At 43.1% G+C, this 24,090-nt stretch overlaps 1 protein-coding gene across 1 annotated transcript in view; it reads right to left on the bottom strand.

The window, feature by feature from the left end:
* PDE11A (phosphodiesterase 11A) overlaps positions 1–24,090 on the bottom strand; it is a 419,647-nt gene that overhangs the window by 93,723 nt on the left and 301,834 nt on the right. Inside the window, exons 11-12 of the mRNA XM_055572117.1 lie at positions 844–990; positions 475–582 (exon numbers count right to left, since the gene is read on the bottom strand). Of these exons, the coding sequence (XP_055428092.1) occupies positions 475–582; positions 844–990 (255 nt within the window). The remainder of the gene's footprint in view (positions 1–474; positions 583–843; positions 991–24,090) is intronic.

The raw sequence follows: 24,090 nt of genomic DNA, 5'->3' as shown, positions 1-24,090 counted from the left end.
CTCCTACTCCTTCCTTCCCACGGCCTCCCTGGACCTTCTCCAGATAAGCATCTCTCAGGGTTCCCATGTCCCTGTGGGTAATGTTCACACATCCCTTCTTTGGCTTTCCCCAATGGGGTCTTATCCAGCAGATCTCTTTGTTTAGTCAGTCATCCCCATATTCTCTGCAAAAAAAGGTGGCTTTGAAAACCCAAGCATTTCTTCTGTTTATAAAAAACCAGTTTCCCAAGATAAAACATTAAAAAGAGACTCAAGCAATCATTCAAAGACTATACCTGCTCCAAGGGATCAGTGATTTTACAGCCTTAAAGCTCAGAGGTCGTTGTGAAATATACACTCCCATCACCAGGGTAGGTAAGTTCCAACGTAAAGTTAATCACAGGGCAGTTTGTCAGAGAAATGGGCGTGTGAAGGGGAAGCCAGTAGGTCCTCACAAGTGACAGATGACCTTCCACTGTCACCGAACACACTTACAGTCAACATCGCGAACATCAGCTGGCACACGTTGAAGGCGTGTCTCCAGTTGTGGTACAGGACCATTCGGTAATTCTTCCTTACTGTCAGAAGCCACCTACACAGCGTCTGAAATGGGAAGGGAAAGTTTACATCAGGCAATTGCATGTGTCTGCAGTGGGCCATGATCAAAATGATACCTTATGTCTGAGGAATCCTCAACATTGAGGTCCTTCCACAAACATCTCACACGATTCCCACGGTAATCCCACCAGGTATGCAGGGAAAGCATGATCATCCCCGATGAACATTTGGGAAACCCAAGGCTCAAAGTGGCTACCACGTTGTTCTTGGGTGCACTCCTGGGAGCCCCATGACCGAACATCTTACCTCATAGTCAATCTTAAATTTCTGTACCATCCCCAGCTCCATGAACATCCGAAGAGCAGCCGTGATCATGGCGTCAACGTCGAGAGAAAAGTCATCAAAGTGTATGTCGTCGATGGCGAGTTCTGACACCAGGGGGATGTTGGCTGCCTACAAAAGCACAAGATAAAAGTCAAGCCAAGTTCACCAGCTTTTCCAAGCCCTTCATTCTGCTCTCCTCTCCTGCTTATCAGACATGCCACATAAATCAGACCTGACCTGCACTTACACTCTGATACAGCTAAACTCTGAGCTAGAAATGTCTTTTGTTTCTGAACTGCTAATGCCCCAAGCAAACGAAGAGGAGGGGAGGGGAGAAGGGAGAGGGAAGCTAATCTGGAGGAAAAAAATATATACCCTGGATCTAGTCTGCTGAATTTAGAATACAAAGCTGTCTAGTTTGCTGAAACTGCAGTCAGACAGTATATTCAGATGCATATTACAGAGCACTGAATGCAAGAAACATCTGGGCGGCCAGCAGCTGTGCATTTTAATTGCTGCTCTTCGGGGGAACGACAGGGGCATACAGCACTCTGCCGTGTTTCTTGCAGCCTTAAATGCTGTCGCTGTGCGCTTGCTCTTTGTTACACACGCGTTCTGTATATTCAGAAAGGTGGAAGGGATTAGCCAACACATCTCTAGTGCAAAATGTGTTTCTTCATAGGATAGAGATGTTTGGAGGGTTAGTGAGGGCATATGTTTCATTGAAGGAGTAAATTTGCAATATAGTGTCATTCTATAAAAACATCACAACGTCGTTGTTATAATACTGGTCGTACAGATTCAGTGTTTTCAAAACACTCATGTTAGGCAGCTGTCGATCTGTTGCCCTCCTCAAATTTCAAGGCAAGAAAAATTCTTTGGGAATATTTTTCTTTATTTTCTGGTTCCACTGGGTTTACCATATTCTTTGGGCCACCCTTGGTAAGGGAATCATTTCTATGTTTTTAGATTATCAGGGACCATTCTGTATTCATAGTCCTAGCCTAGTCACTGGGTGTAAATTATCCAAGGAGTAATTTATGCTCTGGGACCACTTAGACTGAGCAATAAAATCCAGTTCTCCTCCCTGTAAGCATCCCAGAAACCATTGCATCAACCCTTCCTTCCCAACCCCATTCTCCTCCATAGAAACATACATCTCTAGGCTAAAATTCAAGCACTGATTATTTACCACAACGTGGAAGAACAATGAACTACTGCAGACAGACTCTCTGCCTGCTATTCTGATGGTTAATTTTATTAAAAATTAATCAGCATGGGGGCTTCCCTGGTGGCTCAGTGGTGGAGAGTCTGACTGCCAGTGCGGGTTCGCTCCCTGGTCCCGGAGGATCCCACATGCTGTGGGGCAACTGAAGCCGTGCACCACAGCCACTGAGCCTGCGCTCGAGGCTCAGGAGGTGCTACTGAGGTCCCTGTGCCCTGCAGCTTGTGCCCTGCAGGGGGAGAGGCCAGCGTGATGAGAGGCACTAGGGCACTGTGGCAGAGAGTGGCCCCATCTCACTTCCGCTCGAGAAGGACCCACTCAGTGGCGAGGCCCTGGCACAGCCATAAATACATTTTAAAAAACTAATCAACTTGGGGCTTCCCTGGTGACTCAGTGGTGGAGAGTCTGCCTGCCAATGCAGGAGACACAGGTTGGATCCCTGATCCCAGAGGATCCCACATGCCGTAGAGCAACTAAGTCCCTGAGCCGCAGCTGTTGAACCTGTGCTCTAGAGGCTGGGAACCACAGCTGCTGAAGCACATACACCCTCGAGCCCGTGCTCTGCAACAAGATAATCCACTGCAACGAGAAGCCCGCACAGGACTAGGGAAAGCCTGCGCACAGCAAGGAAGACCCAGTATAGCCAAAAACGGATACATAAATACAGTTTAAAAGTAGTAGCTCAAAAAAGTTAGTCAGCTTATCTTTCAGAGAATCACTTTACTATAGTAACATATTTGTAGAATCTAACTCCTTAGAATGAAAAAGGTAAGGTTTGTGAAATTCCAACACGGTGGTGATGGAAACGGTCTTTGTGTGGAGGTGTCCTTATTTGGAGTTCCTGGACTCATGCTAAACACTTTATTATCTTGTTATTTTTTTTTTCTTTTTTTGCTTTAGAAATAATTTAAAATCAAAGTTATACATGCATATAGTTTTAAGAGTAAGTTAGATCTGCAAGGTTAGTGACATACACATATTAGCAGAACTCTTTGAGTGTCAAAACTTTCCCTTACTTAGAGGCAACCACTTTCAAATCATCTAGATACATTTTTATTTTTTTATATTTGGCTAAGTAAGGTGCTTGTGATTTTATTTTTAAATGATTTTCTGTTTTAAGCATTATCTATTAGCTTCCTCCTTGTTGAAGATGAAGATGAAGCTGTTTTATTCTGTATCTATTAACTTTTGCTACCTCATATACCATCCATTCTCACTCCTCAGTATAATAATATAGTAACTTTGTTTAGAGAAATATTCAGGATTTATAGTGTAATGACTCTGTAAAAGAAATTCACATCTAAGTCATGCAATTTACTATGGTTACTTTCCCTTGATAGGATTTTGTATTCTCACAGTTAAGAAACTGTCTTCTTTAAAGTGAGCTTAGTTTTCTCCACCCGGATCACTAATTCAACCTCTAAACTCTCCACTAATTATCTAAATCTCATCTGAAAATGTTCAGATGCTTTGAGTATTCCAACAGTTTTATGAAGAAATCTCTGTTGGAACTTTCTGAACTATAATTGGGACTTGCAGTCTTCTCTGCCTTGCATATAGCTTTCATCCTAGACGTTTCTTCACCGTAATTTTGGGGGTGCCTTCATCTCTCTTTTATTTCTATATCCCACATCTTTCTCTCTCCTGGCTCTCTTCTTATTTTAGTGAGACACATCTTACAACAGCTTCCCAAGAAGAGATGTATGTGCTGGTAAATTTATGAGAGCTTGCATGTCTGGTATGTTTTCGTATTATTGTCACATTTGATTGAAGGTTTGTCTATACGTCAGTTTCTAGGTTGGAAGTCATGCTAGTAGAATGTTGAGGGCATTCTCTTTTAGTTTTAGATCCACTTTGGAGAAGTCAGAAGCTATTATGAACCCATTACCTTTGGAAGTGATTCCTTCTCCCTCTCTGTTTTTGTGGGATCTTCTTTTTGCTTCCAGAGTTCTGAAATGTCATGAAAATGTGCCGAGGTGTGAGTTTATTTTCATTTATAACCCTAGGTACTTTGTGTGTCCTTTAATCTGGAAAATCATGAACTGCAATTCTAGAAAAAATGGAAAAATGCACTCTTTAATGATTTCTTCCCATCTGTTATTTTTCTGGAATTCCCTTTATCTGAACTTTAGACTGTTTTTTCTTATTTCCTTTTCCTCCTGTCCTGTATTTCATTTTATTTCTTTTTGATCTTTCTAGGAAATACAACCTCTCCTTAATATTTTAATACTACAGCTTTCATTTCTAAGCGTTTTCTTTTTGTTTGTATTTTTTTATTATTATTTTTTAATAGCACCTTAATTTTGTTTCATGGATGCAATATCTTCTCTTACCACTCTGAGGATGTCAGTAATTCTACTTGACATTTTCTTCTCTCTTCAGAGTTTATGTCACTCTCTTCATTTTGTTTTAGCCTCTCTCATTTTTATTGTGGTTAAAAAAAACATACATTGTTGTTTAATCCCCAAGTCCTGTCTGATTCTTTGTGACTCTATGGACTGTAACCTGCCAGGCTCCTCTGTCCATGGAATTTCCCAGGCAGGAATACTGGAGTGGATTGGCATTCCTTTCTCCAGGGGATCTTCCTGACCCAGGGATAGAACCTGTGTCTCTTATGTCTCTTGCACTGGCAGGAAGATTCTTTACCACCAAGCCACTGGGGCTTCCCTTAAAACAATATGGCATAAATTTATCCTCTCAAATTTTTAAAAGTGCACAGTATTATTTACTATATTTACATTATTGTACAACAGATGTCTAGAGCTTTTTCATCTTGCAAGACTGAAACTGTACTCAATGAACAACTTTCCATCTGCCACCACCCCCCACCCCACCAGAAACAATCATTCTTTTTTCTGTCTCTACGAGTTTGACTTCTTTAGATACCTCACATGTGGTATCATGCAGTACTTGTCCTTTTGCGATTGGCTTACTTCACTTAGCAAAATGTCTTCAGGGGTCGTCCACAATGTACCATAGAAAATTATTTCCTTCTTTTTTAAAGCTGAATAATATTCCATTCTAGGTATTCAGCACAATGGTAAATACATTCTTAATCCACTCATGGTTGATAGTTTATCAGCTTATCCTTCCTTAAATCATTTTAACATAGTCAAGGCTTTAGAGGTAATAGAGATTTTGCCCAGCTGTGTGGTGATCTTTAGTTTTCTGCCCCTGTTTAAAAGCAAAGCCCGGAAAGCTCCTTTTATCAGAGCTTCTGGGGGCTTCTCTGGACAGGGATCTGACTGATCCCTTTCCTTGGAAAGCCATCAAACATCTGTATCTTTGGGTCTGCTCTTTAGCTACTCAGGTTCCCCAGAGAAGAATCTTCTTGTATACAGGAACAGAGATTGGAGAAGAAACTCAGCCCTGGTCTATAACTTCATTCAGTCCTCTTGTTTTCAGCCTGCATTCCTGCCCTCAAGCTCTGCACTTGTTTAACCCCATCCCAGAGACCTGCTGTTATACCCTCTTCAGAGGATGAGCCTCTAGTCTTTACAGAGTGGAGGGTGGGATAAAGAATCTGGAGGTCAAACTGCTTCTTAGACTCTCTGTTTCTTGTTTATAGCCTTCTCTTCATCTCTGTTTCCAAAGGTACTTACTTAGCCAATTCCTGAGCTGTTTGATGGGGAGGGGTCTGTGGTATAAACCTGTTTACCTTTCAGCTTTTCCCACTGATAGCTTATTTTGTCTTTCTTGGGTTTGCTGAATTACTTAATATTTATCCATCTGTTTTCTAGCTTTAAAAAGTTTATCATTGTTAAGTCCTTGCCCAATTTCTATATCTTTGAGAAAACATGCCCTTTTGTTGTTATTTTAGTTGGGCTTCAACAAAAGAAAATGAGTGTATTTACTGTACCATCTTTATCTAGTAATCATCGAAATGATCTTTATTAAATAGTGCCTTAAATGGTCAGCTTGGAGAGCTCACAGGTAAGCCAGCCTTTGGACTAAGCCCTTTGTATCTATGCGCACGAGCCTGGCTGCAATCATGTGGACCTGCTCTCTTGTTCTGTGCCCTGGTACATTCCCTTGTGTCATCCTGACCTCACTCGCTAGGCTGTAATGATCTCAGAGGCAGATGGCACGTTTCTTTCCCTTAGAGAAGCTCCAGAATGACTGTCTACTTCCATCACACATTTCAGGGCTTTGCATACAGAGAATGCCATGTACTTAGAATGTTCTGTGTTTGTTATAATTTGTTCAAACTCAAATACAGCTGGAAAACCACTTCCCAAGAGGGTAGAAGCCCTGTCCCAGAACAAGCAGGTCTTTCTGGTCTAAGGAGAGGAGCTTGGTTCTGCACTGGCCAAGGGAGATAACCCTCTTACAGCCTGTTGCCAAGAAGCAGAAATGACGATGGAGACTGCGCTGCTGCTTTCCAGGTGGCCCTTGTCTCGCGGGTTATTTACAGTGCATTCCCTGATGCCATTATAAATCCTCTATCCTTCAAAAGCACTAAATTCCCTTAATTATCTTAAAAATTAAAGAATATAGGCATTTTTTCATTGTGAAATGTTAATGGAAAGGAAATAAGAACATTAGGTTGAAAAATGTAGGATGGCCTCTGGTTCACCAAGACCCAGCCTTATTGACCTTGTCTTTTTCCCCTTAATAGGTTGATTGATCCATGGTTAAATCATACCAGTGTAAAGATCATCCTGGGCCCTGTCGTAAACCCTTGCTGACACTCATAGGTGCAGAGAAAGTCCCAAGCCTATGACCATTTTCAGCTACATTCTTGAGTTCAAGAGCAGTTTCTGGAGAAATATATGAAGAAGAGAGCCGTGTGTGTCCCCTGGAGGCATACACGGAGATCCAGTCCACAAAAGATTTGAGAAGAGCATCCCCAAATTTCCTTGTTATAGAGCCACAAGCACCCTATCTCTTATAAGTAGAGAATGGGGCCTCATCTTTCAAACCTGTAATGAGTCTAGCCATAGGATATTAACAAAACAAATCAAAGTCAATTTCTCCAAGTGTCAGTCTTCAACTTTTACATATTTATAAGGTACCATTTCCCTAAATCAAAGAGGAGTGCTACAATCCAAAATAGCTACTGAATTAATAGCCAGGAAATAACATTTGGATAAAAGAACCATTTACTTTATTGCAGCAATAAATGAAAACACAGAATTATGAGTCCTGGAGCTAATTTGAATAATGTTCAAGAAGTGGGGCTCTAGCTGTCTGGGAGTTCCTGATATCCTCTGACCATTCCTCTTCTTTGTTTGGGTCTTCATAGTTAAGTGGTTATCAAAGGGAGTCATAAAACTGCCTCCTCTAAAACTGAAAAGGTAGCTTTACAAAGAGGCTGTAAAATGTTAAAATACTAGCCTGGATCCCTTGACACATGAATATTACATTTTATGATGCTCAGAAAATGGGAAGAAACAACAAAGTGGATGGTGGTCCTGCCCTAGCAATTGGAAGGGGAACTGTGTTGCCAGTCCGAGCCACTCACCCACTTATCCCTCTTGACAAGAAGACCCTGGGATGAATGAAATAATGAAGACAGGACCCTGGACTGTGGTGATCCAGAAGGGACTGCAAAGTTCTTTGTTTTGCCAGCACTGTTATAGCACTTACTGCATACATGACAGGCACTCTTCTAGCACTGTATGTATATTAATTCATTTGACTTTCACAAGGACCCTAGAGGTAGGGACTATTCTAATCGCATGTTACAGATGAGGCAACTGAAACGGATGATAGACAGTTTGTTCACATTTGCACAGTTGTGGTTGGTAGAGATGGATTTGAACCTGAGGCATCTTTTCTAGAGCCTGGCTCCTAACTACTATACTGCCTCTAAAAATGGACCACTGCCAAGCCAAAGGGTTTCCTAAGCCTGCATTATGCAGCTAACTTAGGGGCACCATGAACAGTGCTTGGGATTCCTGCATGACTAGCCTCTTGATCCATTTTTTATGATGGTCAACCTGAATCCATTTGAAGGGACGATGCTTTGATCTGTACTTGGATGAATCCACTTGGGGAGGTCTCTAAACTCACAACTGCGCTTGAAATAAGCTCCAGGTGTTAGCTTTGTTTTGATTAATGTGAACACAGAATCAGCTCAATACTCTCAAGACCATCCTGAAAAACCTAACTTGTCCTCTGCAGGAGCAGAGGCAGACTTCAGGCAAAGGACCTTAGCTCGCACTGACCAGCAGAGCACTGATGGGACTCGGATACCACGCTTGGCTGGCCAAGGTAGCAGAGTACAATAAGGGAAGCAGCAAGCAGGTGGGATGGTGGGTGGAGAGCTGGGAGATGCGGGATCCCTTCTGTCCAGATGGGGTTCTGGGAAGCTTTCTCTTGGACGTCTGGGACACAGCCGGATATGCTCAAAACACATGCAGTCAGGCTTTAGAGGGACTAGTGGTACTAGAAGTAACTAGTAATTTGTAAGGCTAGCCAGAAGCAACTAGTAATTTGGATGGTACCTAGTCCCCTCTCCAGTGGTGAAGGAATAAATTGTAACTAATTTTATTCTTCCTAAAGAAAAGAGGACACAGTTCCTTATGAATCTCAGTATGAGGGCTTCCCAGCTAGTGCCAGTGGTAAAGAATCCTCCTGCCATTGCAGGAGACTCAAGAGACGCTGTTCGATCCTCCAATCCTTGGGTCGGGAAGACCCCTTGGAGAAGGGAATGGCAACCCACTCCAGTATTCTTGCCTGGGAAATCCCATGGACAGAGGAGCCTGGTAGACTACAGTCCATGGGGTTGCAATGAGTCGGACAGGACTGAGCACAGCACAGTATATGAGGCTGCTTACTTAACTTACACCAACTTCTGAAGAGGGAAAGCTGAGGTGTTTCTGCTGCATGTGAAGCTTGGGAAAGACACAGAATTCTAAAAAGAGGGAGCAATGAAGCTTAGGTAGTGCACCATCAGTTAACTAAGAAGGTGTGGGCCCAGCACATTCGCAGGCTACGCAGGCTCACTCATCTACACACAACACAGAAGCTACGGAAGGCTGGGAAGCCATGCGGTGGTGCGGGTGGCAGGGATGCGAAGACCTCAGTCCTCCTCGTGTTCTCGGGGCCGGGCACACAATGGCAGAGTCAAACTCTGCAGTTCATGGGCTACATTTATATACAGAAGCAGTAAAATTTAGAACCTAAGAGTGAATATAAATGTCCAAGAATTGCCAAGAAATAGTTTTTAAAAAAGAATTACAAGGCCCTGTTCCACCTCATGCTAAAGCCAATAATAAACATAGTATATGTTTATATGTAAAAACTTAGACTTTATCCTTTTAATTCAGCCCATCCTGTTTTTACTATGTCACTCCCTCTTTAAATGTCTTTAAGAACTGAGTGTGGCCTGCTGAATGAAGCGAATTCCTTAGCTGGCATCCAACTATCTTCATAAACTGGCTCCACATTGCCCATCCAGGGTTTTCATCTTCTAGTTTCCATGGAAGCATCAGGCTGGGGAATTTATCCTCCTTTTTCTCATCTCTACCTCCATGGATTCAGATTATTCTACCCTTCTACCTACAGGGCTAGACTTGCTCCTTACTCTGCCAGTTGAAATTCAAGTCTCACCTTCTGTAGAGGTTCATTCCTTCTTATCCCACAGTGACCATGCCCTTCTCTGGAGTTGCATAGATCACTGTAATATTTATAGCCACTTTATACTCTGAGGTTTTCAAATATACCCCTTAGAGCAGGAATTAGGTTCCTGAACCATGTAGGCAGATTGGCTTGAATGTGTTTATGTGTGATTTGGGGAAGGAGGTCCAAAGCTTTCTCCTGATTCCTCTGTAGTTTAACATGGGTTCTTAACTGGACACAATCCCCAGGTGACCCGCGTATGCACTCGTGTTTGAGAAGAACTTCCCTAGAGGCTGTTTGCCGCTAGGGTCCGGGTACCTGTGAATACCTAAGCTTTCCATGGAATGGCAGAGCTTCCCATTACAGGGCTAAGTAAGTCAAATGGCATTTTATATATTTGTCTTTTTTAAGTGTATAAAAGCAAGGAAGATTAGTAGTCAATATCACTATATTGAAAAAGAGAGCAAAGTTTAAAGAAATACAAACTCTGGGTGCAACATTTCCCTTCTCTTGCTAAAATTTAATTATTCTCAATTATTGTATAGTTCACTTTGGTTTTCTAGGCTTGAACAGACCTATTACTTTGATCCTCTTAATAGGAGGATGAAACTTCTATCATCTCTTCCTATGTGATTTTCAGAAATTTCACTGTAAGTTAAAAATCATAGGGCCTTTCCTTTAGTTCTGCTTGAGCTATTTTGGTGAAACAATCTTATCTATAACTGTTTCCTGTTAATCTCAGAAACTGCCTTTGTTATCTTTCATGCAGCAACACAACCTTCATGAGAAAGCATGATTCCCACATATTTTCCTTGTCATGGTGAGAAGCAAAAGAAACATCATGGTGACTATCTCCTTTTGAAATAGAATAACTTTCCCTTATGTGAACTGTCTTTTCCACCATGGCTCCTGGAGAGTTGTACTAATAATATGCCCTCATTATTTATGTTTGTCCAAGAAACAGTTCTCATTAGCAGCACTGAAAATTTAAATAATGCATTTCAACAGAAACAAGTCATTTCAAAAGAGATTTTCTTTTTTCCTAGTATATGACATTTAAAATAAAGTAGAAAACCATTCAGTCCTGGGCTTCCCTGGTGGGCAAGTGGTAAAGAATCCGCCGGTCAGTGCAGGAGACATGGGCTCGATCCCTGGTTTGGGAAGATCCCACATGCCTCAGAGCAACTGAACCCCTGCACCGCAACTGCTGAGCCTGTGCTCTAGAGCCTGGGAGCCACAACTGCTGAACCCACGTGGTGCAACTCCTGAAGCCCGGGTGCCTAGGCCTGTGCTCCGCAATGAAAGAAACCACGGCAGTAAGAAGCCAGGGCACCACAACGAGAGAGGAGCCCCTGCTCATCACAACTAGAGAAAAAGCTCGCGTAGCAAAGAGACCCAGCACAGCCACAGATAAACACGTAAATAAAAATTACTTACAAACCATTTAGTACAAGTTTTTAAAAGAAAGGTATCAAGCGTTTCCTCTTTAACACATGCAGTTGATATAGTCTATGACTATATATTTCCATGTTTTCCGTAATTGCTTTATGAAAGAAGATGGTTTAAAAGTAAGATTACAAGATTAATCCACCTTGGATTTTGTATGTTACAGTGATCTTAAAAGCACTGTATTTGGTAAATAGAACCAGCCCTAAGAGAAGATGATGTGTTGAAACTTTAATTTCAAATTAAATTAACCTGAAACTTTAATTTCAAATGTCTGTTCATCTAGCCTATGGTCCCTAAGTGAGGCTTGCACTCCGAAGTAATTTCTCTTTGAAAAAAAATGTTTCTGTTACTAAAGTTTACTGCTTTCTTACTAAAGTTTACTCAATATAGTATATCAAAGTGTTGTTTTGTTGTTGCTGGTGGTAGTGAAAGAGACATAACCTGTTTTGTCTTTAAAAATGTTTAACGTGGATTTCAAAGATCCAGGCAATAACAGAGAAAAAAGAAATTAAAAATAGGCCAGAAAGACAAATCAAAGGGAAACTAAGGATAGGAATGTAAAACATAATCAGAAGTGAAGTTACTAGACAAAATGCATGCCACGGCATCATCAGTGCATTGAATGGATAGCCAGAAATTTGTCTGCAGGCTTCCTAATAACTACTACAAAGATAATCTGATATATTAGATGATTTACAGTGTTCAAAAGATTTTTTTTTTTAATTTAATTTTATTTTTAAACCTCAAACACTGTATTAGTTTTGCCAAACATCAAAACGAATCCGCCACAGGTATACATGTGTTCAAAAGATTTTAAAAAAAGCAGAGGCAAAGGAAACCCACAGAGACGCATGACATCTTGTGTGTTTTTCATGGAAAACTTTCCCAAGCCAGTGATTCTCAGAGTTGGACCCCATACCAACTACATCAACATCACCTGGCAACCTGTTAGGAAGTTGTGAGATAGGAACACCCTAAAGCAAGTGCTGCCTGTCCAGCATGGCCTTTCCAGCCCAGTGAACTGTCTCCTTCAGTCTAGGCTCTGACAGAACCACGATCCCGTGCGTACACTGCCTCTCTGACTCATACCCTCGGTTGGACCTTAATGGCCTCCTGCCCACCTCAACCTCAACGTGCTGAGCTGTGGGTTTTGCTTGAGTCCTTGCTGCCCGTCTCAGCTGCAGCCTCACATGAGATGTGCTCATTCCATGCTCCATGGTGCCTGATAGCATACAGGGCACTTGGCAGAGACTCTACAATTATGTGATAGGGTGGGGGGTATACTCTGCACTCACTGGTAGTTTATCTAAGTCTCTAAGTCCACCTGAAGAGTATTAAAAGAGGAGTAGGAAATTGAACAATATTACTAAAGAGATTTATAGATGATAACCTCGGCCATCATTTAGGAAGTAATACAGAGTCTGCAATGAATAATACAGACTTACTCAACATTGCTTCCATTTACAAAAAGACACTTCAAATGTTAGCTTCCTATAGGTTAAATACTAACTACTCTAACCAACAGCCCTTCTATATTAGCTTCAGAACAATCTAGGCATCTTAGAAAACAAAAACTTCACCCAACACCTTTAACTTTTCTGCTATTAGCCTCAGCACGCTGCAGTTTTTCTAAAGGTTTGAATTTAGTGAGCAGACTCAGATGTTAATTTCACAAACAGAAACTTATAAAAGATGGTCAGAAATTCCCAACTGTTGATGGGAATGGTGCAAAGGAAAAAAAAATGCAATTTTATGCACAAATATGATTTCAACATGGTTTGAAAAGATAAGCGTTTGCATTCCAGGCTGGGAGGAAAGATCTAAAATTCCAGGTGAGGGCTCTCTTCTGCCTGCCTGAAACATCATCATTAGAGTTTCATTAACATAAATCAGAGAATTATTCCCTATTAAAATGAAAATACCTTAGAGGCAATGGGGTGGAAGGAAAGGCTCATAAAGCAGGACAGAAAATGAGAATAATTCCCTAAGAAATGTGACAACAACTTGACAACCAGAGAGAAAAGAATGAAGGAGAAAGAAGGTGAAAGAACTTTTGTAAGAAAGAGTTGAGGCTGTCTAGGACATCAGCTCTTGATTATGGATCTGGGTTTGGGAATTGGTAATCCCAGACCAGGGCATAGCAACCCACTCCCGTATTCTTGACTGGAGAATCTCCATGGACAGAGGGGCCTGGTGGGCTGCAGTCCATGGGGTCACAAAGAGTCGGACACGACTGAGCAACTAAGCATAACAAGGACCAGGTGAGTGGATGAACACACAGCTAACGACTAAGGCACATCACCTTGTTTTGTTTCTGTAGTTTGAAATTACAGGTTTATCAAACTATTTCCACTAGTAAGAATCACAGGAATAAATGAACTCTAATAGTGAACCATGATGCTATGCCTAAAGCAGGGGGGACAGCAAGGAGATGGAGCCTGGAGACCTGTGAAGTGGTAGAGAAGGACAACGCAGGGGATCAAAGGGAACTGGAACCTCAACCTCCCCTTTTCATGGTTCTGGTAAAAGTCCCACCTGATGTTACCCTCGTGTGCTGGGATGATGGGTCCCAATGCCCTGTTACAAAGTTCCACACCTCTCCATGGGAGCAGAACCAGGGAGGGGCAAAACCTGACGGTTGGGATTAGAACTCATAGCTGATGAAAAGAGTGGGGCCCCACTGGGAGGGAGCGTGTGGGGCTGCCGACCAGGACATGGCTTTGCTTGGGTTTTCCATTCATGCCACTGGCCTGATCCCACTTTCTCTCCCCTTGTTCTACATCTGAAGCCATCATTGTGGCCTGTTAGTTGGGGTTGGGAGTGCAACCTGTCATTGCGAACATATGTGGTTGGCCAGGCGATATCCTTTTCCAAGAATTGGTCAGAGAAATATTTCAATATTCATGCACATGCAGAAACAATGAAAATCCTGTGAACCAAAAACATAACAGAGTCCCTCTGTCATCTCTGAAATTAAGCATCTCTGCTTTGCCGGAGCATATAGTTGAATGTCTTCCTGGAGAAAAATAGACTCAACTTTCCACATATTTTTCATGGTTTCTCTATGCAGCAAGATAAATAAGACTTTATACTCTTTTACTTATAGATCCAGTAATATTTATATTGGTTTTTGCTATAAAAGCACAGGAAACATTATAAAAAAAGTTTCTACTTTGAGGCGGAAGAAAGCCATCACCTGCAATGAAGAAACAATCTATCAAGTAAGGCATGCAGGGTGGGGGACGGATTCCCCAGGCACAATCTACTGTCTAGAATCGTGCCTGCATTTATTCTCAGATGGGCGCAGGTCTGCCCCAAAACACATTCACATGTCCAACTCAGTGTCACACACACACACGCACACACAATTTTTCATTTGCTCTGACTTCTATCAGTATTTTATGAGTCCTTTCTGTCTTGTCTTTCTTCAGACTGTCCTTCCACACTGATGAACATTTTAATTTTGCCTTGACTGTGTTGGTGATGGTATATGTTGGTATTTATTTAAGTTAAATGTCCTGAGAAGGCAAACATATTTTGGAAACAAAATTATATTTGGAAACATATAAGTGTCAGTGAAAATACACATAAACTTAACAACATGTAGAATTTTCATTTAAATAGGAACTCAAACACATTTTGATGGGTTGGCTCTTTTGTTAGTATCTAGTAAGATGTGCATTAGAAGAATGTTTTTTCCTGCCATGGTGCATTTATTGAGATGTACTATGTACCAAGCATCATGAAAAGTGCTTTATATTATCTTATTTAATCCTCCAACAACCCAGGGGGTAATATTCCACCATTAGTCCCAACTTAGCCCTCCTAGCACAGATGAGGAAACTGATGAGATTAAGGATATGAGTAAGAATAAAAGCCCAAGTTCCCATAACTAGAAAGCTGCTGAATCTTCCCCCAGCCCTTAGGTCTGCAGCCACTCCCTTATGCTGTCTTCACAATCATTTGAATGCTCTCTCAGCGTAGATTCACTGTGGCGTTGCCATGGCATTATTGATTCCAGATGGTCTGGTCCAGGCAGTACTTATGTATTTATTTATCTTCGTAAGTCTGTCTCTCATCATTTATAAGTTCCATAAGGAAAGGATTAAGTTCTCAAATGTGGGTTGGTGGTACGCTAAGTGCATCATGTCTGGAGCCAGACAGATGTGCCTTAGACTCTGAGTTTACACCACTTGCTAGAGCTGTAGCCTTGGGCATCTATTTTCTCTCCTGAAAAAGGAATATAACAATAACTATATTACATAGTCATTAAAAAAACTGAGATAAAATACTTCTGCCAGGTTCATAGGAGGCCCTCAAAATATATCAGTGTATTCACATGCTAGGGCTGCCACAACCAAAAAGGAGTATGTCAAGGCTGTATGTTGTCACCCTGCTTATTTAACTTGTATGCAGAGTACATCATGAGAAACGCTGGGCTGGAAGAAGCACAAGCTGGAATCAAGATTGCGGGAGAAATACCAATAACCTCAGATATGCAGATGACACCACCCTTATGGCAGAAAGAGAAGAGGAACTAAAAAGCTTCTTGATGAAAGTGAATGTGGAGAGTGAAAAAGTTGGCTTAAAGCTCAACATTCAGAAAACAAAGATCATAGCATCCAGTCCCATCACTTCATGGGAAATAGATGGGTAAACAGTGGAAACAGTGTCAGACTGTATTTTTTGGGGCTCCAAAATCACTGCAGATGGTGACTGTAGCCATGAAATTAAAAGACGCTTACTCCTTGGAAGGAAAGTTATGACCAACCTAGATAGCATATTGAAAAGCAGAGACATTACTTTGTCAACAAAGATCCATCTAGTCAAGGCTACGGTTTTTCCAGTGGTCATGTATGGATGTGAGAGTTGGACTATAAAGAAAGCTGAGTGCCAAAGAATTGATGCTTTTGAACTGTGGTGTTGGGGAAGACTCTTGAGGGTCCCTTGGACTGCAAGGAGATCCAACCAGTCCATCCTAGAGGAGATCAGTCCTGGGTGTTCATTGGAAGGACTGATGTTGAAGCTGAAACTCCAATACTTTGGCCACCTGATGCAAAGAGCTGACTCATTGGAAAAGACCCTGATGCTGGGAAAGATTGAGGGCAGGAGGAGAAGGGGATGACAGAGGATGAGATGGTTGGATGGCATCACTGACTCAATGGACATGAGCTTGGGTAAACTCTGGGAGTCGGTGATGGACAGGGAGGCCTGGTGTGCTGTGGTTCATGGGGTCGCAAAGAGTCGGACATGACTGAGTGATTCAACTGTGGGTGGTTAAACAATGCAGATTCCTTTTTTCTCAGTTCTGGAGGCTGGAAGTCCAAGATCAAGGTGTTGGCAAGTGTGGTTTCTCCTGTACCTTTTTCTTTGGCTGGCAGATGGCTCCTGACTTGCTTTGTCCTCACATGGCCTTTCTTCTGTGTATGTGTGTGTGTGTGCGCGTGCACATGCGTGTGTGCATGTGCGCGTGTGTGTGCATCCCTGGTGCCTCTTCCTCTTCTTGTAAGGACACCAGTCATTTTGGATTAGCACCCCCATCCATGATCTCCTTTAGACTTAATTTCTTCTTTAAGGACCCTATCTTTAAATTCAGTCACAGTCTAAGGTACTAGGGGTTGGGTTTCAACATATGAATTTAGGAGGGGAAGGAAATTCAGTTTCATCCATAACAGATAATTACCATTATCACAGATGAACTGAATACTAAATCTCCAGGATTCAAGATAAATATTCATGCCAGATCCATGGTGGCCCTCTTCCAAGGTATCCTAATGACATTTCTAGTCTTGTCTTTCCCTGGTTCCTTAGAGAAGGCAATCGGGAAAGGCTTCCACTCCGTAGCAAACTGTGCTGTATCCACTCTTTAAAAAATGTATTCTGGGCTGGGATATCCAAAATACATTGGAGAAAAAACATGATTCATCAAGTTCAAGTTCATCATCTCAAAAGATAAAGATCAAGGGGACTGTAACCTTGTCGAATCTGAAGTCAGGCTGCCCATCCTCCCAGGGCTGTGATCCTCTTGTGGAGAGCTGTTACGCTTCCGCCTAATATCTTGTTGACCGAGCCCTTACCATCGCTGTGCTCCTACTGTGGTACTTCCCTTATTTAGAAAATGACTGCATGGCCATGCTGCTGAGAAAAGGCCCAGGAAAGATTCCTTCTCCCAGGAGAGCCCTGGTGTGCCATCCTCAATTTGTCTCACCCTGCCAGGCTCAACAGCCTCCATCTGCAAGGCTCTGGTCTTATCTGTCTCCCTTCATAAAGCCCACCCCGAAGCCTCTAACCACCAGAACATCTCTCAAGTCAAGTCCCCTGGTATATTTTGTTCTTTATTCTTCTATAGCATTTGCTATCATCTCTTAAAATTATTGTGCAGTCATTCTTTCGCTCATTCATTCAACAAATACTTAGTGAGGGCTTCCTGTATGCCAGGTACTTGCAGAGCGATGTGTGTTCATTCATCCTACTAGACAGGGACCCCCTGGAGGGCAGGACAGAACAGATCTGTGTCAGGTTCATTTCCGTACCATCCAGATGGCTTTCCCTAAGAGTTAGCCTAATTTGATTGGCAGATGTAAAAGGATAATTTCTCTGAGAACAATTTCCTCTGAAGGAAGAGGTGGTTAGGAAAGTACAGAAGGCGGTATCTTGGGTTTTGAGGAAAAGCTCCATTTCCAATGGGCAAGAGCGGTAACAGAGGTTTCAACTCTATTTCTACTCAAAAAGGGGAGAAGGCAATGACACCCCACTCCAGTATTCTTGCCTGGAAAATCCCATGGACGGAGGAGCCTGGTGGGCTGCAGTCCATGGGGTTACTAAGAGTCGGACACGCCTGAGTGACTTCACTTTCCCTTTTCACTTTCATGCATTGGAGGAGGAAATGGCAACCCACTCCAGTGTTCTTGCCTGGAGAATCCCAGGGATGGGGGGAGCCTGGTGGGCTCTCTATGGAGTCTCATAGAGTCGGACACGACTGAAGCGACTTAGCAGCAGCAGCTACTCGAAAGAGGGGACCCTGACTCAGAGGGGATGTGGCTGAGCCAGGATGAGGTGCATGCTAGGGACCAGCCTCATCATCAACCTCGTCCACAGGCACCAGGCAGCTCTGTAGCAGCTGCTCCTCCCTCTGCTGCTACTCCAACCTGTGTATAATGTATTTCTGAGTTTGTGCTGCTACTACATAAACAGCAAAGTGATTTAATGATGTGAAAAGTTGCTTGATAAAGCCATTTATACTGGTTTTTCTTTGGTTCTCTTTGGGACAAGGAGAGGGACTGAAGAGTCAAAGCCTGATAGAGACGCTCACTACAGACACGGGAAGTAGAACTGAAGATTTAAACAATGGTACTTTACTGCCTTTCTGATTTTCTGTTAAACTCTCTTAATCTCTGACCATTAGCATCACAGACTGTTAGCCCCACCCATGAGTCAAATGTGCAAGTGCTGCTCTCTGGGTTTCCTCTGTGAAGGAGCAGAGATAAGAACAGGACGTGTGCAGAGAGAGGGCTTAGAGCTGATGAGGTGAAGGGAAGGGTGGTGAGTGAGGAGGAAAGGACACTGGCTCATCAAGCGCTCAGTGGGCACCTACTGTATTCTTGGAACTGTGCAAGCATCCGGTAAGAGAGTACTGTATAGAAATGCCTCTAAAATCAACCTCATCTGATTCAGGATGGCCAAGAAGCACTGGTATACTCAGAGCCTTTGAAGAGAAATAGAAAGGGAATTAGCATTTTCTGAGTGGCTACCTGGGTCAGGAAGATCCCCTGGAGGAGGGAATAGCAACCCGCTCTAGTATTCTTGCCTGGAAAATTCCATGGCAGAGGAGCCAGCTGGCTACAGTACATGGGGCCACAAAGAGTTGGACATGACTGAGTGCGTGTACACACACACACACACACACCCGACCTGCAATGAATTTCTCATTGAATATCACACCCCTATGAGGCTCACAGAGGCTAACCAACTTGTTGATAAGAAGCTTGAATAAGTTACAAAGATGTGAAAAATCCAAAGGGAAAGGGGAGAGGGGTGGCAGAATAAGAATTTGGACAGTTATATAACTCTCACAGCCAAAAATCAGGAAGAGATCATGGAACAGGCCCATGCATGAAATTCAAGTTGGAAATGAGAGGGCATGTGAGCAGGAGAGCCTCCGATCTACATCAGCCTTGGCTGGGTGAGATAGCTCATGTTTTTAGGCATCTGGATCGCTTCCCTGGCATCCAGACCACCTTGGGGCTTTCCTCCCTTCCCCTCCTCCTCTGCCCCTGCCAAGCAGTGAAGGGAAGAGCTGGGCTGGAGACTTCAACATTCCTAAGACCAAAGGGAGACACCAGCTTGGAAAACAGAGGAGGAGGGGATCTTGAAGGGCTAGAAAGAGCAAAACCTGAGATACTGGGGGAGGGGGAGAAAAGAGTGTGTGGGAGAGCTCCGAGTGGGAGGCAAGAGAAGAGCTATGACCTGGTGTCTTAGTGGGATGTCCCTAAGGTCTGACAGTGATGCTGTGTGCTGTGGGACAGTGGTGACGGGCTGGGCTGCTCTGAATGCTGCATGCTCTTTGTATCTGTGTAATAACACTAGAATGTTCAGCATGAACCCAAAGTATGTTCGAACCTTCTTTGAATTCCTTTTTCTATATTCATGCTGTGGAAGGCAAGAAGAGAAAGAACATCTCCCCTCTTCCTGAACCACAGAGGACCTGAGATCCACCAGTTAGGAGGAACAATAGGCCGCTCATCCTCATATTTAGTCACTGGCTATCAGGTAATTTTCCTTATTGGGCCTCTTAATTGGGATAACTTCTGAAAGGGATGTTTTCCTGCCCAGTAAGTACGGTAAATGACACTGTTGTCCCTGATTATTTGCTCCCTCCATGTCCATGTGAAAAGATTCAATGTGCCCTTGTACCACCAATGACCTAGCTCCACCCATGGAATGGAGCTACTTTCCTGCCCATTGACTTCAGGCTTGGCCATGACCAGCTTTGGTCCAAGGAAGATGAGTGGTGGTGACCGTACCATCCCACCCTACACACACAAATGTAGCAAATCTGTAAGGCCGTGGTGTGGTTTTGACAGCTCTTCTGCTTGAATCCTAGAATGAAGAAGATGTGTGGGAGGAGCCACAGAGCTACAGCTGACCCACAGCTGATGCTTAATGAGAGCTAGACCAAACCTTTGTTGTGGTTCTTTCCTCCATATAACTTAAGGAAAGTTGCTATAATGACCCCTTCCTCTGTACCCTCTCCTCATTTAATATTGCCCTGGCTTTACAGATTTGGTGTCCATAGTAAAGAATGATTATTTCTATTCAGGAGTATTTTTCATTCTTATCCCAACTATAGCAGATTTTGAATGTCATAGAAAAATCATGGTCTAAGGAGAGAAAGGAAAACTGGCTATTGAGAAAGAAAATGATTCTAAGTGTATGTCAGGTCTTCGGGTGAGTTAGCACCCTTGAGTGTAAAAGCACAAGGGTCAGAACTCCCACCAGTGCACCTTCAGCTCCTAGCACATCTAGAACGGGTTCTTAGCTCCCTTAGGCAATAGCATCAGCTTAAATCAGTGGTTTCAATACTCAGTTCTGCTCTTGATTCACCTGAGTAGATTACAAATACAGATTCCAGGGTGTGCCTTGAGATTCTGATTCTGTAAGTCTAGGATGGGGGGCCTAGAATCCTTATTTTCTAGCTGATGAGACATTGGGTTGGGAAGTTACCACCAGGCCCCCTCCACTGGCAGGCATGTAGGCCCTTGAGGTTGCTAAGAAAACCCAGACTCTGCCTGGATTCTGATAAGATTGGCTTGAAGGCTGGCTTCTCTGGGCCAGATGAAAGTCTGGGCCCAGTGCTGGAGAGCTCCTCAAGTTTGAGGAGTCCTCTCCTTTGTGGAGAGGGCGAATGTAGCAATGACATGAGTTTATCTTTCCTCCCAGGCTCCTCCTCACCCTCTCCCCAGGCTTATCAGGTGGGCTCAGTCCTCCTCCACTGCTGAGAAGCAGGAATGGCATCAGCCTTAGCAGTCAGTCAAGGGACTCAGGAAGCCAAGAGATCTTCTGCTGAAGTCCCCAAAGAGGTTAACAACTTGCCTATCAGCTCACTGCTTACCCAGGGGGTCTCTGCATCTTCCCATGCTCTTTGGACTGACGCTACTGAAGTCTCTCAGGAGTTGGACCTAAGCCCCAGTGAACAAAAGAAAAGAGCAACTCTAGGAAGGGGCCCAGGAGCCAGAGAGAAACAGAGCCGCTGGAGGAGACAGAAGACACTTTGCACATCACCATCATCGTTTGGGGGTTTCTCAGGTGGTGCTCAGTGGTAAAGAATCCTCCTGCCAATGCAGGAGCCATAGGAGACATGGGTCCATCCCTGTGTCGGGAAGATCCCCTGGAAGAGGGCATGGCAACCCACTCCAGTATCTTTGCCTGGAGAATTCCATGGGCAGAGGAGCCCAGTGGGCTACAGTCCTTATGGTCACACAGAGTCAGATACGGCTGAAGCCACTTAGCATGCACGCATGCACACACATCATCACCAACATTTAAGGATTATCATCATGATCACCATCACACTGAAGGATTAACAGCAGAGAAATGGGACCAAAAATGAAGTTTTAGAAACAAAATTCAGTAGATAAAGAAGATGGTTCCTGTTACAAGTAGTGAGTTGGAAGATCAAGTAGAAGAAATATATTGACACACAAAGAAAAACACAAACATTTGAAAATCTAGCGGGAAAAACAAAATGCTTGGAGGACAGATGCAGGAGGAAAATGAGCAAACATCAGGAATTCAAGAAGGGGAATATGGAACCTTCTGAGGACAGGAAATGATTAAATAACCAAAATAGGCCGCCTTCCTAAACTGAAGAAAGACCAGAGTCTACAGAACTGATGAAATCTGGATGCCTACATCCAGGCATGTTCTGATAAAATTCCTGAAATCTAAGGTTGAAGGAAAAACAAATCTACAAGCTGCCAAACAGAAACCACGAGTAACTTAAAAAGGAAAATAATCCGACTGGTATTGATTTCTCAATACAACATTGAACACAAAAAGATAACATCTGTGCACAAGTGAGACCAAAAAAATGCAAGTCTAGATTCCTACACCCAGCAAAGATGAGCTTCACCTGCCAGCAAGAGAGAAAGCTACTCATGCTAGGTAAGGATTCAGAGCCCCTAATCAAACAAGTGGGTATAGACAGAGACTTCGAGAGAGTGAGAGATGAAGAGGAGAGGGAAAAGGTGGTGAATGATGAAACTTGCAATGTAAAGAGCTCCGTCTAATTGAGAGACAATGGAAGATTGGGATTATCTAAGTGTCAAATATTACTGAAATAAGATAGATACTGATGGCCTGGGGAAACCTAATAACTATCCACAAGAAAGTATTAAACTGTGACAGCAAAACTGAGGGTTGGGGATGATGGAGATGAAGTAGGTGGGCACAGGAAAGAAGACCAGGGCAGAAAACATCCCGCAAATCTCAGCTGGTTGGAGGAGGGGAGCAGATATGTCTGAAAGGTTTACTTAGCTGGTGCTGGAAGATGCAGTGGGAAACGTTGACTTGTAGCTTCCATGTGATACCAAGTATTCTGGAGGTGGCATTCTCAGTAGTGGAGAAGAAGTAGCTTGAGAAGCACCAAAAAATTTTTCAGGGACCTACTTCACTGCTGCTGAAATACTACCTCATGGTCCCTCAACTGGGGCCCATTTTGACAGGTGGGCTGAGTCCACCCTGCTCTGCCCTATTCTGTGCTCCACTTTGAACTCGTTTGCTATGGGCCCTGCCCTCCAAGCAGCTGGCTTCTGCCCTCCCTGCGCCTGAGTCACCAGGCTTCACTGCTAGATGGGTGGAGGGCAGCACAGGGAGTCTGCTAGGGAGAGTCTGGGTCAAGCCCCAGGGGGCTCCGGTCTCTAAACTCAGGACAGAGTTGTTCTAGGAGAGCGTTCCAAACAGCTCTCATGGACCAGTTAAAATCCTTAGGGAAGCCGACATGAGTCCCTCCATCCTTCCTGTGGTTCTTCTAATTCTGAGCTCCATTTTGAATCTTTGGGTTCTGGGGTGAATTGCAGCCTACCTTTCACTGGATTACCTGTAGCATTCTGGGACTTCAGGAAAGCCTTTGAGACCTTGTCTCAATCTTATTTCAGCATATTAGGAACAAAGGAGGATAGGTATGGGCCTCTGAATATCACTCGAAAGTCTGTAAGTAATAGAAGACTGGTTCCTTCTAGTCTGATGCCAGCGAGGTTGAATGACTTGCCCAAGGTGAGAATAACTGTTGTTGTCAAATTTAGGATCAGGCTCTCCTGATTCCCTGTCCAGCGCTTCCAGTTTGAGGCAGGATTTACAAACATTTAGGGCGCTCTGCTCCATCTCTGTCTTAGATCCAACCTACTCAGTAGCCTTCCGTAGCTTTGCCTTGACTGTGAGGCATTTTAGACGATGCATTTAGCATCATGGTCATAGCTATACTTCTTTACTGGGAAAATTTCAGCACATGTAAACATTTTTGATTTATCTAATAAAGACTAAATAATACAGTTTATCCAAAAGAGAATATTCTTAAAAATTGTAATTACCTCTGAGAATAGTTTTCCTTTATAATAATAATTTGATTACATGGAAACTTTAGATTGAACCCATTTTATGGATCCATATAGGAGATCTGTACACCAGCCCATCTAAGAGAGTCAACGGATTATACATTTATATCCTAAAAACTAATCAGGTCATATTTGTCATCATGCCAGTTACTCTTATAAACACACACCAGGTGAGTAAAGCCCCTTTTCTGTCTTATCTCTTCATGTCTTACTAAATGCTGAGATCATTCAGTGTGCTCAGCCCCTAGCCACAGTATATGAGCAATTCTTGGAAGAGTCATGAACTGCAAGGTGAAGGAAAAAAGCTTCTTGTTCTTATCTAGAGTGACTGGATATAAACTATAGGCATGAGACAGCAGTTATTTTTTTATTCTTTCA

The sequence above is a fragment of the Bubalus kerabau genome, chromosome 3 (genome assembly GCF_029407905.1).
Source record: "Bubalus kerabau isolate K-KA32 ecotype Philippines breed swamp buffalo chromosome 3, PCC_UOA_SB_1v2, whole genome shotgun sequence".
Classification (NCBI taxonomy): domain Eukaryota; kingdom Metazoa; phylum Chordata; class Mammalia; order Artiodactyla; family Bovidae; genus Bubalus; species Bubalus kerabau.
This window is presented reverse-complemented; position numbering and strand designations above follow the sequence as displayed.